This window comes from Xenopus laevis, chromosome 2L, assembly GCF_017654675.1.
Source record: "Xenopus laevis strain J_2021 chromosome 2L, Xenopus_laevis_v10.1, whole genome shotgun sequence".
NCBI lineage: Eukaryota > Metazoa > Chordata > Amphibia > Anura > Pipidae > Xenopus > Xenopus laevis.
Window position 1 is genome coordinate 82084797 of NC_054373.1, and position 16827 is coordinate 82101623.

Here is a 16827-nt window from a genome sequence, read left to right on the forward strand (position 1 = left end):
GTGCAAAACAATGGAATTGGTGGCTGTTTAGTATTTGACAAAATTTCACAGGAAGGGCAAGCACTTCACCACTTCTTGCTGTGCAAATAATACTTTATTTTAGCCAGTTTTACCACTCCAAGTACAGAACAACGTTTCGGGGGCTTTGCACCTCCCTTCGTCAGGACTGCAATTTCTGTACTTGGAGTGGTAAAACTTGCTAAAATAAAGGATTATTTGCACAGCAAGAAGTGGTGAAGTGCTTGCCTTTCCTGTGAAATTTTGCTGAATGTGGCCGTACGTCTAAGGAATAGCACCACCGTATGCAACAACACCTGAAGTGTGTAAGTAGTGCTCCCCATATCTCTTATTTGCGTAGTATTTGAGGCAAAGGCATTTAGTGACCACCACAAAACTTATAACCATGTGCTCATACTACAGTACAAGTTAAATTTGGTTTTAAAGGTGGAGTTTTATTGTGATTTTTCAGGCAGGCAAACATGAAGCCATCGTAAAGAATGTCCATGACCTCCTTGCAAAGTTAGCTTGGGATTTCTCTCCAGAACAACTTGACCACCTGTTTGATTGTTTCAAGGTAAACATTTTTAAGCATACATTTTATCTTTCACAAAGTTAACTTAAGAATATTTGTGTTCTAGTTATGTTTTTTCTGAACTATGATAAAATTCTGGCGAGTGTAAAATAATTAAACTGCTTTTACTGCTGTGCTCTAATGACCAACTCAATTTTGCATTCTAAATTAGATGATTATCAAGCATTTTCTGGCCATGTTTTAAGGTATTTTTATACATAATATAGTTAGTTAGCCAAAAATGTAATCTATAAAGGCTGCAGTGACTGGATGTCTAACATAATAGCCAGAACACTACTTCCTGCTTTTCAGCGCTCTAACTCTGAGGTAGTCAGCGACTTGAAGGGGGGCCACATGGGACATATCTGTTCAGTGAGTTTGCAATTGATCCTCAGCATTCAGCTCAGATTCAAAAGCAACAGTTATGACCCATATGCCCCCCCCCCCTTAAGTCTCTGATTGGTAATCAGGCAGTATAAACCAAGAGAGCTGAAAAGCAGGAAGTAGTGTTCTGTCTTTTATGGTAAACATTCAGTCACTCCAGCCGTTATACATTACATTTTTGCTTAACTAACTATATTAGAAACATTTTTTCATTTTGGACATCCTATCTATTTACCCAGTTTTTATTTTTACACTGAACAATTCCTTTAAGAAGCCTTATATCAGTGAAATACTATTTTGTTCGGCACTTCTTTACTTCATTGGTGCTACTATAAGCAGTATCAGTATTGTGTTTAGCTATGCTACTTTGCTCACTGTTATGGTCTAAAATTAGTTTTTATGTATTGTCTATTTCCTTTTGCTGAAAATATTTAAAGGTAACCTGTTCTGCATTTCTAGGCAAGTTGGACAAACGCGAGTAAAAAACAACGCGAGAAACTTTTGGAATTGATTCGAAGGTTAGCAGAGGATGACAAGGATGGTGTAATGGCCCACAAAGTTTTAAACCTCTTATGGAATTTGGCACACAGTGATGATGTACCAGTTGATATCATGGACCAGGCACTGAATGCCCATATAAAAATTTTGGATTATAGCTGTTCGCAGGTTGGTAAAGTAGGTTCACTTTTACATACATATTTAATTTTTTCCGTATTTCCTTTTAAAACAATTCTGTTTTCCTCTTCAACCCCTTTATTGTTTATACAATATTCGATTACTGGTCCTTTTCTTCCAGTCTACAGTGTATTTTCAAGTATTTCTCAGTGCTCCAACACAGGGATGTCTTAATTTTGTTTTTCTAAAACTATACGTAATATAGGATGTTTGGAATTAGTAAATTTAGACATCTAATCTACTGCTAATCCAAGAAATATGCTTTAATAGTCCCACATTCCATCACTTCACAAAGAACATAGTAAGGGACAGGCTTAGGAGGACGGGGAACTGCTACCTGTAAACAGAGATACATTATCATGTGTTTCTTGGAAACGGGTATGTCTTTGTAGGGAAAAAAAAATACAATTGTATTTATTTCTGGAAGTTCATATAAATTTAGATTATGCACCTTTTCAACACGAGGGAATTTGTTAACCAGATTGCCCCTTTAATAAAGGCTGTCCCCAAAGTCTCAGTTATATGTGATTTCTTGCTTGTTAGCATTTACTGCAGGTATGAGATCCGTTATCCGGAAAAAACATCATCCGGAAAGCTTCGAATTATGGAAGGGCTGTCTACTATAGACTCCATTTTATTAAGGAATGCCACGAATCCACTATTTTGGATTCTTCCAAATCCTGCTGAAAAAGGCCGAATCCTGGATTTGGTGCATCCCTACACTTTATACAAATAGTTCAGATTTTCAAAAATGATTTCCTTTTCTCTGTAATAATAAAAACTGTGCCTTGTACTTTATCCCAACTAAGATATAATTCATCCTTATTGGAGGCAAAACCAGGCTGTTGGGTTTATTTAATGTTTCCATGATTTTCTATTAGATTTAAGGTATGAAGATCCAAATTACAGAAAGATCAGTTATCCAGAAAACTCCAGGTCCCAAGAATTCTGGATAACCGGTCCAATACCTGTAGTTCTGTCCTGCCTTGTTGTCTGTAACGTTGATTTTTCTCGTTTTCATTTGTCGTCTCAGGGGGACACAAGGAATAATGGGGTTAAGCTCCACCCTCCAGGAGGCAGGACACTTGGTATAATTAATGGATGTGCTAGGAACTCTGGCTTAACCCCGCACTGCATTAATCCATTCTGTTTTCAAGTGTCCTGCTTCCGAGGAGGATGGACATTCTCTCGTGAAAAAAGATTCCTGTTAGCTCAGCAATGGCTCATGGGGTGACACCAGGAGCAGGGTTCCTTGCATCCTTTATGGTGAACCCCCCTTAGTGGGAAAAACCTACCAGGGTCTTATCCTAGTCTTTACTGGCTGTACTGACTACTCCAGACATACCTGCCTGCCTGGTAGGTAGAGCTAAAGGTCTGACTGGGAAGGAACAAAAGTGAGTGTCATCTATGCCTTCATACCCGCTGGGCTGTTAACTGGTTGCTCTCCCTCCATTACAGCCTCCAATGCCTGAGCGGCTCTTCTGTCTGAATGATGTTCTCTCCTTCTACCTTCCGGCAGCAGCGGTGCCTCACCGGACAATGGATTCTGACCACGCACCCAGTGCCTCCATCCTGCGGTTCCTTTTCACTCAGCCGGTGGTCCATTATTAGGATGGAGCCCAGCTGGCTCCCGGCCTCTCCATTGCTGTGCGCTCTGCTGGATCAATGGTGGCAGACTTGGACACACGGGGGCATGGTTTGCATTCCGGGACCTTTTGCACCCCAAGTGGAACGCAGCCAGTGTCGGACTGGCCCGGCGGGACACCGGGAAAAAACCCGGTGGACCCCCGCAAGACCTCCTCTCCAAACAGTTATTCTAAAGAAAAAGATTTTTTTTTTCGGTGCAGCGCCATTTGCGCATGCGAGCCTAGTGATCTTTGCGCATGCGCGATGTGCCGCCTGGGCAAAGTATGCCGAACGGCACTTCCTCTCACAGTAGGGGGCCGGAGGGGGGCCCTGGACAGCAGTCCCGGTGGCCCCCCCCCCATTACCGCCCAGCGGTCCGGCTCAAGCTGCACAGCCCCCAAGGAGTACCATCACCTCAGGACTGGATAACTGGGGTGCTCCCGCAGTTTATCCCTCAGGCAGTAGTCTATACAAAGCAGCACTGTCAGAGCACACTCTCTACCCTGATACCCATCCTTCAGCAGGTACCATAGCCTCTGCTAATGGAAGAAGGTAAATCAGGAGGCTTATTCCCTTGGGCAGGGGGAGAGCTCCAGCAACAGCAGCTCAAGTCACATAATTTTGTGCTCTAAATGCCAGTCAAAATACCAGATCTTGCTTAAGGGGCAGGGAGCTGCATGCACCCCAGGGTTAACCCCACTCCTCCTACAGCTTAGTCTGGGAACCCACACTCAGGAGGGTACTTCGCAGGAAGGTGTTCCTGGTACTTCATTAGATTCACCTGCTTCCTGCAATCCAGCTGTCGCAGTCTCTGGCTTCACTGCAGCGCTTATCCACCATTGTCTGATAATTTGGGCAAAACGCTGGCCAAGCTGGGTCAGAAACGCAAGAGGCCTTAAAGGCCTTAGAGGCCTTAAAGTTCTAAGAGGAATACTGTTAATCACACTCTTTCTTGACAGCTCATCAGCAGGAGCACACTCATCACACTCTGAGGGGTGGACAAGTGGTTAATGCCACGAACAGTTGATGCTCCTGTTTCTAGACTATCCAAGTCCACAGCTTTACCAGTTCCAGATGCTGTGGAATTTAAGGACCCGTCTAATAGACGTCTCGAGGGATTCCTGAGGGCCGTGTTTTTATCTGCCGGATCTACCCTTAGTCCAGTACTGGCTTCTACCTGGGTAGAGCCATACAGGTATGGTCTGAATCCTTCAAGAAGGAGTTCCCAGATCTGACCTCATGTCATCAGCTCAGTCTATCACAGAAGCCTCAGCCCATCTGTGTGACACCACCTTGGACGCCATGCAAATTACCGTTTGCACATCAGTAGCGGTTCGCAGACCGATTTGGCTTAAAAGTCGGTTAGAGAACTTCAGCTCAAAGAAGTCACTAACTGCACTTCCCTTAAAAGGACAATCGCTCTTTGGGGATAAACTAGAAAAGATTATTTCTCAGGCCACAGGATGAAAGAGGAATTTAAATTAAGGGGCATGCCAGAGGGTCTGGCTTACACCCACACCAACCAACCTATTTTGTTTTTAAGTGTCCTGCTTCCTAGAAGGATGGACAATTCTCCTCCTCTCTCCCTCTCCCCACCAGTGCCTCTGGTGCATGGCTCACCACATGTCTCCCTTCCTCCTATGCCCGCTCCCTTCCTCCAGCGGATTCCTGCTCCTACCTGTTCTGGACCTTTCTCAAAATTTTCTTTTCTAACTGCATTATGAAGTCCTGGAGTGCATCAATCTTGGGGGACTACTATCTATAATATATTTGACAGCACCCAGGCATGAAGAGAACGCTTGATTGGAGTGGAGTGCACCACAGCTATATATATATATATATATATATATATATATATATATATATATATATATATATATATATATATATATATATATATATATATATATATATATATATATATATATATATATATATATATATATATATATATATATATATATATATATATATATATATATATATATATATATATATATATATATATATACGCGCAGAGAAAAGGAAATAAATTAAATAAATAAAAGCCACCGCAGAATACCAGGGCAAGGCAAAAATTGATGCCCACATCCTCAGCCGGTACCATAGAGCACATTGCAGAAGGTAAGTCTAGGGGACTATTCCCCAGGGCGGGGGGTGGGAGAGCACCAGCGGCGGCACAAGTCACATACTTCATATGTATTAAAAGCTAATCTAAAATTCCAGGCGGTTAAAGTGAGCCTCTCTGGACACCATGCTCCAACAGTCATGGAGTGGCTACCATCCCAGGGAGTAATCCCGCTTCCACTGCAACCCAGGCAGATTCCACCAGTCAAGAGGGCATGCCACTGGAGGCTGTCGCAGGCACTTCTTCAGACCCACCAGTCACCCTTTGGGCAATTCAGTGCTTCCTTGCAGTGCTTATCCTCTATAGCGGACAATCTGGGAAAAGCTCCAGCCAAGCTGGGTCAGAAGGCTATCGTGAAACGCAAAAGTCCAGCTACCTCAAGAGGGGACACTACTATCCATACCCCCTCTGATGGTTTATCAGTCGGAGTGAACTCCTCTCAATCAGAAGGCGAGCTTCCCCCATCCGAGGTCTCAAGAACTGAATGGCCGACCTCCGTTGAAAGAAGTCACTTACCTCACTCCCCTTCAAAGGACAGTGGCAATCAAACAGGCGGTGAAAAATTTTCGGGGCCAAAGTGGTCGTTACATAAGACTGAGTAGCCCATCACAACGTTCTCACTTTCGAGTGAAACCAGGTGACAAGGGTCACCCAGCCAGACCAACAAGTTTCACAAGCCATCAACCAATAAGTCCACCTCTGGTTGACGGGGCACGCCCTTCGAAGTCGTGACAGCCGGTAGGGGGCAGACTGTTGCAATTCCGAGAGGCGTGGAAACGACATTCGTCTGATACTTGAGTTGACGAAATTGTCTCAGAAGGCTACCACTTGGATTTTTCTTCCCATCCCCCCAGAAAATTCCTTATATCCAGTTTCTGACAGTTTTGCAAAAGCTCAAGCATTTCTAGACTGCATCATCTTCAAGATGGAGCAAAATGGAGTGATTGTACCAGTTCCCCCTTCAGAGATAATGCCAGTTTATCTGTTAAATCTGGCTCAGTTATCTTTGTCCCTGCAGCTGGAGTTGAAAACAGTAAAGGGGATGTAAAGGCAAAAATAAAATCCAATACAAATCTCTACACAGTCGCCGACTGCTCTACAGGGAAACAAACAAAGCTGCTTGAATTCTGCATTGCTGCAGAGCAGTTAGGGACTGTGACAATTCCTATCCACAGCAGTAAATGAAGGGAGAATGCTTTATTGCATTCATTTTTTTAAAGTATATCCGGTTGGATGGGGGGTCTCTGACACAAAGATTCACACACGCTCAACGGACATGGGAATCTCTCCACTAGTGGTTGCAACACGACAACCTGGCACAGAGACAATCTTGGGTGACTCAAGGTTGTACAGTGATAACGACAAATGCCAGTCTAGAAGGTTGTGAGCAACACAGAATTGGAACTTCGACCTAGCCTATATCTTCCCTCTGCCTATGTTGCCTCGGGTTCTGAAGAAGATCAAACAATCACACACCACGGTTATTGTAATTGCCCCGTATTGGCCCAGATCTCCGTTCTCTGATTTACAGGAGTTATCCATAGCACAACCAGTTTGCCTAATGGCCAGGGTCAGCCTCCTGTTACAGGGGCCCAAGGTCCACTACAATCCGAGCCTATTTGCTTTGACAGGATGGCTGTTTAAAGCAGCCATCTGAAGACTGCAGGGTATAGACGAAGAAGTCACAATGTTGAAGTCACGCAAGCTCACGTCATCTTAATCATACCACAGCTTTTGGCTTAGGTACTGTAGCTGATATAAGGATGCAAACTTTCCTTGCATTGAGTCCAAAGTGCCAAGAATGTTGTCTTTCCTTCAATGGGCCTTCAGCTGGGCCTAAAATGGAGTTCATTGATGGTACAGGTGTCGGCAGTATCAGGGCTTTTTCAATCTTGACTAGCACCAGACAACTCTGTCCAGACTTTTATACAGGGAGTAGCTCATGTCGTACCACCATTTCGCCCTCCGATCTTGGGATGGGATCTTAACCTAATACTATCACTTCTTGACCCTCCCTTTGGACCTCTGGGAACCATATCCGACAAATGGCTCATCTGGAAAGTAGTGTTTCTTACAGCGATTTCAGCGGCCAGAAGAGTCTCTGAGCTCAGTGCCTTCTCGTGTGATCCAGCCTTCCTAGTATTCCACAAGGACAAAGCTGTGTTACGCACAGTACCGTCATTTCTTCCTAAAGTGGTGTCGTCATTCCATATGAATCAAGAAATTGTGGTGCCATCCTTGTCTGGAACCCAAGAACGACTTAACAATCTGGATGTGGTATGGGCTCTGTGCTGGTACTTGGATAAGTCCAAGTCTTTTCGACGCTCGCAAAGGCTGTTCGTTCCCTCCGGACTGCAGAGAGGCATAACAGCATCCAAGACTTCTATTGCACAATAGATCAAGGAGACCATCTGTCAAGCATACATTTCTAAAGGAAGTGGCTTGATAAAAGGCCACATGGCCTGAAACGTCGCGGGGATGCCCACAAGAGCACAAATAAAGGCTTTTTAAACCATATCCAAGTTGATGGTGCTGTTCATTTTCTACACTAAAGGAAGATCTCCACCAGAAGGCCTTCCTGGGGACCTTCCTGGGCATGGCGCAACTCTGCCTCTCTGGAGCAGATCTGCAGAGCGGCAACCTGGGTGTCTGTCCACACATTTACCAAATTCTACAGTCTAGACACTTTCATTCATAGGACATTTTCCTCCGCAGAGGCTTCATTTGTCTGCAAGGTTTTGCACTCTGTAGTGCAATAACATGTCATAATCTCTTGTGCCCATCCGGTTGTTGTTGGGGCTGCTTTAAGTCCTCAGTGTCCCTGTGGCCCCCTGAGACGACAGAGAAAACAGGATTTTTGGTACTCGCGTAAAATCCGTTTCTCTGCAGTCGATAGTGGAACACGGCTTCTCGCCCTTCTGCAAGATGTTTACTACATTCGTCCATGAGGGTTTAATCCCCTGAATTACCTGTTCTGCAAATAAACTTCATATGGAATTATCCTGATTTATTCTGAATTTTCTGCTCCGCAGTCTCTTTGGTAGAAACTGAATAGGTGCCAGACCCTCTGGCACGCCCTTTGATTTAAATTCGAAGTGTCCTGCTTCCTAGAGGGTGGAACTTAACTCCAGTGTCCCTGTGTCCTCCTAACGACTACAGAGAAACGGATTTAACGGTGAGTATCAAAAATCCCATTTTTGTATGTAATCTGTATGTTTAATGCATACACCCATTAAACGTACAGTGCTGTGGAATATGCTGGCTCTTTATGAATAGGGGTTAATTATGCTAGCTTTTTTATCAAGTTAAATTTATACATAATGAGGGTAAGCAGAACTATTCAGAATTTTAATTAGTGATATCAACACTGGCTACAACCTTACTATTAAAGGGGCAGGACAGTTAACAATGATTGGCTTTCTCACTTGGCGTTGAGGTGCAGTTAAAGGACCAGTAACACCTTTTACAGAACCTAGTCCCAATCAATAAAGTTACTTTGGTAACAACTAATATGCTGCTGCATCCTGCTTTCAAGTTAGGAATCCGGTAAAAAAGGAAACCACCGCTTTCCAATGGAGTCCAAAGGGTCCTGCCATCTTATAACAGTAAAGAGATTCTTCTCCCTTGCGTGCGCGCTGCCAAGAGCCACTTCCTTTTTTTGGGGTCCTGCTTTGTGACATCACTTCTCCCGGCACCGCTAGTTTACTTGCAGCCAGCTTCTGCAGTTTCTCCCTTGCACGTTCCGTTTTTTCACAAAGCGGCTTTCCCTTCTCCAGCCCTTCCAGTAGCCGTGCGCCTCTCCCCCAGCCCTTCCAGAAGCCTTCTGCTTCTCCCCCAGCCCTTCCAGCAGCCTTGCGCCTCTCCCCCAGCCCTTCCAGCAGCCTTGTGCCTCTCCCCCAGCCCTTCCATCAGTCTTGCGACTCTCAGCGAGGACTGCACATGATCTGACTTCCGGGTTACAGATAGGCATCCCGTGAGGCAGTCAGCAGATGTCGGGGGCGCGCACGCAGTAATAGGAGCAGGGCTTGTCGCCATATCGCCGTTTTTCAATATGCCTTACAGAGCATGGAGAGGTATTTCATTTTGGGATTTTTTGGATAAATGCAAGGTAAAAAAGGGACATGAAGTAAGGCATAGGTATTATTTGGAGGGTGTAGTTTTCATTTTTTTTAATAAAAAAATTTAATGTTACTGTTCCTTTAATTGGTTGTCTGTCTGTTGTACAGCTCTGGATAAAGCCTGGTATTTTCCAACTGATTAGCAAGCAATGCTCAGGAATTGCGGCAGCACATGTTTAAGTTCTGCTTCATAACAATTCATGCCATAGTTTGAGACTAAAGAAACTACTGCTGGCTTAGCCTGCATATTTTGCTTTGCAGCTGCATTAAGCAGCTATTGTATTTTCACTGCAGGTTGGACAGAAACCGTTTTAATTGCATTCTAAATTCATAACAAGAAACCTTGATGTTACCTGCTTTGATGTGAATGGGGCACAAGAAGCCTGCATCATATTGGGGCCAGTCCCTTTTATGTCCTGTACAGGAAGACAGTGTGAATAGCATAGGTGTTCCTGCTGGTCCCTGCAATGAAGAATGAGTGTGTAGATTTTAAGGCCAATAGCCTCCCCCTCTTTGAAGCACCCAGTCTCAAATTAACTGTCTTTCAATTTCTGGTTTGCTTTCTCTAGTATCTTCAATATGTATCCCGTTACTGTACCTGCTTACTCAGCCAGCTTATTTCTTCCACGTCATGAGAAGAGTGGATGTGGAGAGAGGTGCAGTGTATCAACATTTGTTTCATGGCACTGCCACAAAAAAAAAGAAATAGGAGCCCAGGAAAATTATTTTTGTACTTCCATAGTAGTATATCTGAATGATTCATAATACTTTTTAAATTTGTTGCAAGTAGAATGTGTTTCAACATGCCTTGGCCCAGTATCTGAGCAACAAAAATTGAAATACCTAGTTGTATACATCTTACATTTTTTTTTTTTTTTAGTTGTATGAAGCATGTTGCTTATCTCAAAATTTTACATGTCTTATCTCTCTTTTCAGGATCGAGATACTCAAAAGATTCAATGGATAGATAGATTTATAGAAGAGCTTCGCACAAATGAAAAGTGGGTAATTCCTGCACTCAAACAAATTAGAGAGATTTGCAGTTTGTTTGGTGAAGCGCCACAGAATTTAAGGTAAATGTTTGATAATTTTGCCATTAATGGTTTAAATTAGTGTATGCATTTACTGTCAGAAATGTGTGCAATCAGACAGGTTTTAGAGTCTGGTTTAGGAAGAAAACACAACATTAGAAGTGAATTTTATACAGCATACATTTTTTTTTTTAAAGGAGAAGGAATGTTATCTTTTGGAGTGTGAAAAATTTGTAACATTACTATATTGCACGTGGGCCAGCACAGATCAAAGCAAGAAGTTAAGATGGTGGTGTCATGCTTCCATAGAAATTACCTTGGGCTTGAGCATTTTCCACTAAAGTATCAATTTTACTCACTAAGGAGGTACCTAACAAATTGGCACCCTTAGTTTGTGACTTTCCTTGTCCTTAAGATATTTTTTACTTTTAAGATACTTGTATAAATATATATACATGCTTGCCAAAGTGTACATATATTTAGCATATCTGACAATGCGGTGTTATTTCACCTTAACTTTAGTCATCTAACAACATATCTGTTATGTTCTTATTCTAAGAAGAACCCCCCTCCTTGATTTTGAATGTTTGTGTATGATATTTAGTCACAGAGACTTTCTCCCAGTTTAGCAAGGTAAACAAAATGTATCCCAAATGATATGCAATCATATTATTGGCCATGTTTTCTTATCCATTTAGTATGCATTGCAATCCTGTAGCCTCAAAAAGTGCATTATAATATGTGATTAGCGGTCAGTGGAATTTTTAAGGCTTAAAAGAAAATCATACCCCTGAATGTTGCAGGTATAATATCTATTGCATTAAACTGCCATTATGTAAAACATTCATGTAAAGTATTTATGTAAAAATGCTTCAGCTTAATAAACCAATTTCATAAATATATACTTCTGTCATCTCAGTGGGACACAGGCATGCGTGGAGTTTAGCTCTACCCTCCATGAGGCAGGACACATGAATAACATTAAGGGGATGTATTAGGTTTGTTCACTCAGGCTTTACCCCTACACTGTATCAATTCCAGTCAGTTAGAAATATCCTGCTTCTAGGAGGTTGGACAGCCATGGTCTAGTGAGACCATTCAGATTTTCTCTTTGGTTAATGGTGAAACCCAGGGTGACGCCAGCAGCAGAGCTACTTGCATCCTGTGCATTGGTTAACCTCCTATGTTGGGCAGCTCGCCTGGGTCAGAACCCTAGCCTGTTCTGGACTATACAGAGGGCAGAAGGTCTAGCCATAAGACAATGGTGTGAAGTGAATGTCGTCCTCTGTCATTGCATCACGGTGCCTCCAGACAGTTTCTCCTTCATGACCAACCCACTCCGTGTGCGAGTCAGCCAGTCTTTCTGCCCGCTACTATGCTCTGGAGCACTCTCTCTCGGGCTGCTATTAGGTTTACCCTGGAGGGGTGGAGTGCAGCATTGCACAGAGGGTTAGTGTGCTCCCCTCTTACACCCATTACCCCATCTCCTCTTCCACTCATCTACTTCACCTTCCTCCTCTGCATTGTGGGCCAGGAAATGAAGATACAGCAGATCGGCTCTTCCAGTGTCACCAAATGATTTTAGCAAGCCCAGAGCTATTTTAATTTACCCTCAGGGAAAAGAACATACTCTTCTCCACAATTGTTTACTGCTGCCTTCGACTACTACATGCTTTTTCCACAGCACTCGTACCCCTTCAACTCCATATATTTTTTCATTTAGGTCAAAGGGATTCCCCAGGGCAGGTAGGGCGAGTGCCAGCCACGGTACAGGTGATGTAATTGCATGTACCAAGTGCCAATGACAAATTTCTGGTAGACATGGTGATGGTCTCTGCAGATCCTTCCACCCTTACTGTAGAACAGCCTAAGGATTCCCTGCTGGTGCGTACATCCCAAGACTTGCTAGTTGGTCCCTCTACTGAACATCTAGTGCCCTTGTGGGCAATTTGGCTTTCCCAACCCCTGCCATCCCTTCAGGGTCTTCCCTTCCTCGCTGCCTCTCTGTGCAGAGCCATAGTAAAGCTAAGCCACAGACCCAGTGATAAGTGTTTGTGGTCAGAGGTGGCTGAGGTTGACCCAATCCTCCACAACCCCCTTTGCCTCATCAGCTGCTTCTGATCCTGTTGAATCGATAGGTGAGAGAAGGAAGGAGGATGAGACCATGGGCCGAGACATCAACAATGACATAAACGGCGGTATCAAGGGGGTACTACACCTGCCCTGACTAGAATTCACAGACCGAAAATCTGTTAGAAAAACAACTCAGGACACAGTTTCTTTTTCAACCACATGAACATAAAATTAATACAGGATGAGTGGAACTACAGAAAGAAAACTCCGGTTACCCTGACAGTTTTGGAATCCTATCCCTCCCTTAAGGAACTACTGGAAAAATTGAATAATGTCCCTCCATTGGATGCACCAGTTTCAAGGTTATTTAGGTCTACTGCTTACCAGTATCTGTCTCTGTAACATCCAAGGCTACCTCTTGATAGACAACATGGAAGGATTCCTAATTGCCATCTATTCTCCGGCTCTTCTTTGCAACTTGCCCTGGCCTCAGCTTGATTTAGTAGGGTCATTCAATCCTTGTCGGAAACCTTGGTCAATGATATTCAAGAGTGCTGTCCCAAAACGGACCTCCTTTCATCCACGAGGTTAATTCATGACACATCTGCCTATCTGTGTGACACCATTCTGGACACTTCTCAAATAATTTCCTGGACATCAGCCTTGTTGGTGGCAGCTCGCAGAAGCCTTTGGCTGAAGAACTGGTCTGCAGACCTCAGCTTAAAAAAGTCCCTTACCATTCTCCCCTTAATGGAAAATGAACAATTTTCATAAAAGTATACTTGCTAGTAGTTTGTGTCATTGGACAATCTTAAATAGAAAATTGCCATTTTAATTAGGGCTGCCCCCCTGGCTTAAGCGATTTGTTGTGCTCGCACACATACATTATCTACTGTGTGGCTGGCTGTTAAGATAAACACAGCAAATGAGGTACAGCATATGTGCGGGGATAAGCGGGATCTTTCCCCCATTTGAGGACTATCGGTGCGTTGGAAAAGGCATCATTGCGGTGTGAAATTGGATTTAATCATCCAGCGTTGTTATCCAGTGTGGGATACGATCATTCACGGTCGGTATAATCTTTATACTTTGGGGCAGGTCGTTGTTGGACTTGGAGCTACCGAGAAAAGAAAACCGAGTCATACCGAATGCCCACACACCGGCTCTGCTCCTACACACCGACCCCCAGGCACAACCTCATTATTCTATGGGATTAATTAGTTTCCGATCACGGACCTAGGGACGCTATTAGTGGGAATGATCAATTAGGATTACTTCACACACCGATGTTGATCACAACAGCGTACACTTGTCCTCTCTATATGAACAATTACTCAAGGATTCATTTGGACTGAGGTTCTGTTCACGGCATTATATTGCACTGGCTGGGGGCTGTTTAGCCATCCCATATAACGGAACACAAACTACATGCAGTCCCATATACCCTGATTTATTGAATTGACAGTCGTAGATAACTGGGGTAGAGGGATCCCTATCCTCAATGCAGCGCAGCTTATTCTATTTTATTTTAAATGGTTTTAAGTACATGTGGCATGGTGGTGAATAAATATTGGCTTTTATCTTAATTATATTGTATGGCTACTTGTCATTAAAGATACGATTGGGCCTAGCACGTGGAGGTTAAGTCCCACATTTTTTGGATATAAAGTAATTTAATTATATGTGGACACTCCCAACAATGCAGGCCATTTAATTCATTATTGGATTTTATGATTCACCTTGCTTGAGAACAAATAGGTAGTTGCATAAACACAGCAAACATACATATAGTTGGGAAAACCAAAGCAACTCCATGTATAATATGTATTATGGGATAAATTGCCCTGATACACAAATGGTAGCTAGTAGTAGTGGTCAGAATTTGGTGCTGCAGTATACACACAAAACCTGTAATTCTAAAAAGTAGCCAGTATTAAGGTCTACCGTACGGAGCATTCCTAAGAACTCCAACGATGTTCAGACACTCAGGCCTGTGAAACAAGGAGAACTAATCTAAGTCACACTTAATGTCTGTATATTCTGTTAGTATATCTTAAAACAAGGTATAATTTGGGAATTGAATGTGATATTCTTAATATTTACAAAACTGCATCCTTTCCTAGCATGTAGATACCATGCTTTTCCTCATAATTAGTTAAATGAACATGGTAAGTAACCATTTTGTGCCACAGACTGCAGTATCTGCTGAACTAACACAGAAGGACCAGTGTGCTAGCTCTGTAGATTCTGTTTTATTTCAGGGAAACCTATGGGAAATAAAAGCCTGGCATCATTAATGCTCAAGTATACTCATATAATTTTCTTTATGTATTTAAGTAGTTTATATATGTGTGATATGTGTTGATAACCCATTTAATTTTTGTTGATTTTATGTTGTAGAACAATGTTGGTACAGTTGTTGAAACTAAATTGCCAAGAATAGTGTAATAGCTTGATTTGTTATTGTAGCATTATATAATCTTGCTTCTTTGTTATTTGCAGTCAAACTCAGCGCAGTCCTCATGTGTTTTACCGTCATGATTTAATTAACCAACTTCAGCACAATCATGCTCTTGTTACTTTGGTGGCAGAGAATCTCTCTTCGTATATGGACAGTATGCGACAGTACTTGAAAGGTACGCTTTTCCCTCGTGGTTCTGGTTTTGGAAATGCTTTTATTGCTAACTAGTATTCATAACTGTTCAACATAGTGAGAGAGGATAGATTGCGTATTTCAAAACTTTATTTGCATAGAACCTGCAGAGAGGATCCTCTGTACAAAATCAAAATAATTGACCATACTTCTTGTTTTTTTTAAAAGCCTGTTTTGTACATGGGGCGATTTCACACTATGTACCAAACCGTAGAAAGTGAATGTTCTGACTTTCAGAGTGGGTTGCAGAGCTGCCATCAGAAATCACGAGGCCCCATATGAAAAACAAAATTCTGGGCCCTGCCCACTGCACTACAAGCTCCAGCCACAGGTCCACCCACACCACAGTAAAAAGGCCATAAAGTCATGAGCAGAAATCAGGAAATAGTTTTTGCCAAAGGATTATTAAGCCTGCCACCACTTTAAGGTAGATTCTTTAAAAGATAAATAAACCACCCACCATAATAAGCCCCCCCCACAATCTTCGAGGCATTGCCCCCCACCCCTCTCCCTCCCTGTGATGTGCTTTAGTGTTAAAGAAAAACCCCACTTTAAAAAAATTCTCACCCTTAAATGCAGAGAAGTGCCGCAGAGCACCTGGTCGCCATCTTCTGATTCTTCGTGTAGTCTGTGTCTCAATGCCAATTTGGGCATGCATAGTTGAAACAGATTTCTGACTTGGCCCAACTTTGTGACGGCAAAGAGACTAGAAGACTACATGAAGATCCAGAAGATGGTGACTGGGAGCTCAGCTGCGCTTCTCTGCATTTAAGGGTGAGACTTTTTTGTGTGTGTTTATTTATTTATTTTGCACTAAAGCACATCGCAGGGAGAGGGGAGGGGGCAATGCCAGGAACCCAAGGTTGGCTTATGGTGTGGGGGGGGGGGGGTTTAGTTCTCTAGGCAGCTACCTACACTAATCTAAATTGCACTTGGCTTTAGCATTTGCATTTCTAATGTACAAAATAAGTCATTTGTTCAAAAATTAACTATTGGTGGCTAGTGTCCCCTACACAAGTAAAAAAATTTGTGGTCAAGGCCCCCCCCATTTAAAAATTGGAGGCTAGGGCCTCACATGATAAAAACAAAAAACCATTGGTGGCCAGCCCCCCCCCCCCCACATGTAAAAAAAACATTGGTGGTCAGGGCCCCTATAAAAGTAATATCTGTGGCCAGTGCCCCCTCAAACATTCACGTAAAATATAAAATTGTAGCCAGGCCCTACCCAGAAGTAAAAAAAAAATGCTGGCCAACTTTCATTTGGGGTGCAGGGTCGGCGGTGCTGCACTTCATTAGCGCCCCCCCCCACCTGTCGAGTTCGGAAGGGAAGGCGAGAGCACAGGTGGCTGCATCTTCTGTACAGTAGCGACATTCTTTTCCCTTATTGGTCACAGACATCCGAGTCCCGGTTGCACAGGGATTGGATAGCAGAGGTTTGAAGTTCCCCTCCATCTCATCCAATCCCAATGTGGCTTTTCCGGGACTTAAACACCTGTGACCAATAAGGGAAGAGAATGTTGCTACTGTACTGAAGATGCAGCCACCTTTGCTCTCGCCCTCCTTTCCCA

The 16827-nt window shown here is 43.1% G+C and overlaps 1 protein-coding gene across 5 annotated transcripts in view; it reads left to right on the plus strand.

The window, feature by feature from the left end:
- usp9x.L (ubiquitin specific peptidase 9 X-linked L homeolog) overlaps positions 1–16827 on the plus strand; it is a 116713-nt gene that overhangs the window by 32254 nt on the left and 67632 nt on the right. For 4 of the 5 annotated variants that reach the window (XM_041582097.1, XM_018246638.2, XM_018246640.2 and 1 more), the window contains exons 11-14: positions 470–574; positions 1415–1630; positions 10439–10575; positions 15109–15242. In XM_041582097.1, the coding sequence (XP_041438031.1) occupies positions 470–574; positions 1415–1630; positions 10439–10575; positions 15109–15242 (592 nt within the window). The remainder of the gene's footprint in view (positions 1–469; positions 575–1414; positions 1631–10438; positions 10576–15108; positions 15243–16827) is intronic. The other variant, XM_018246641.2, reaches the window with a different exon arrangement.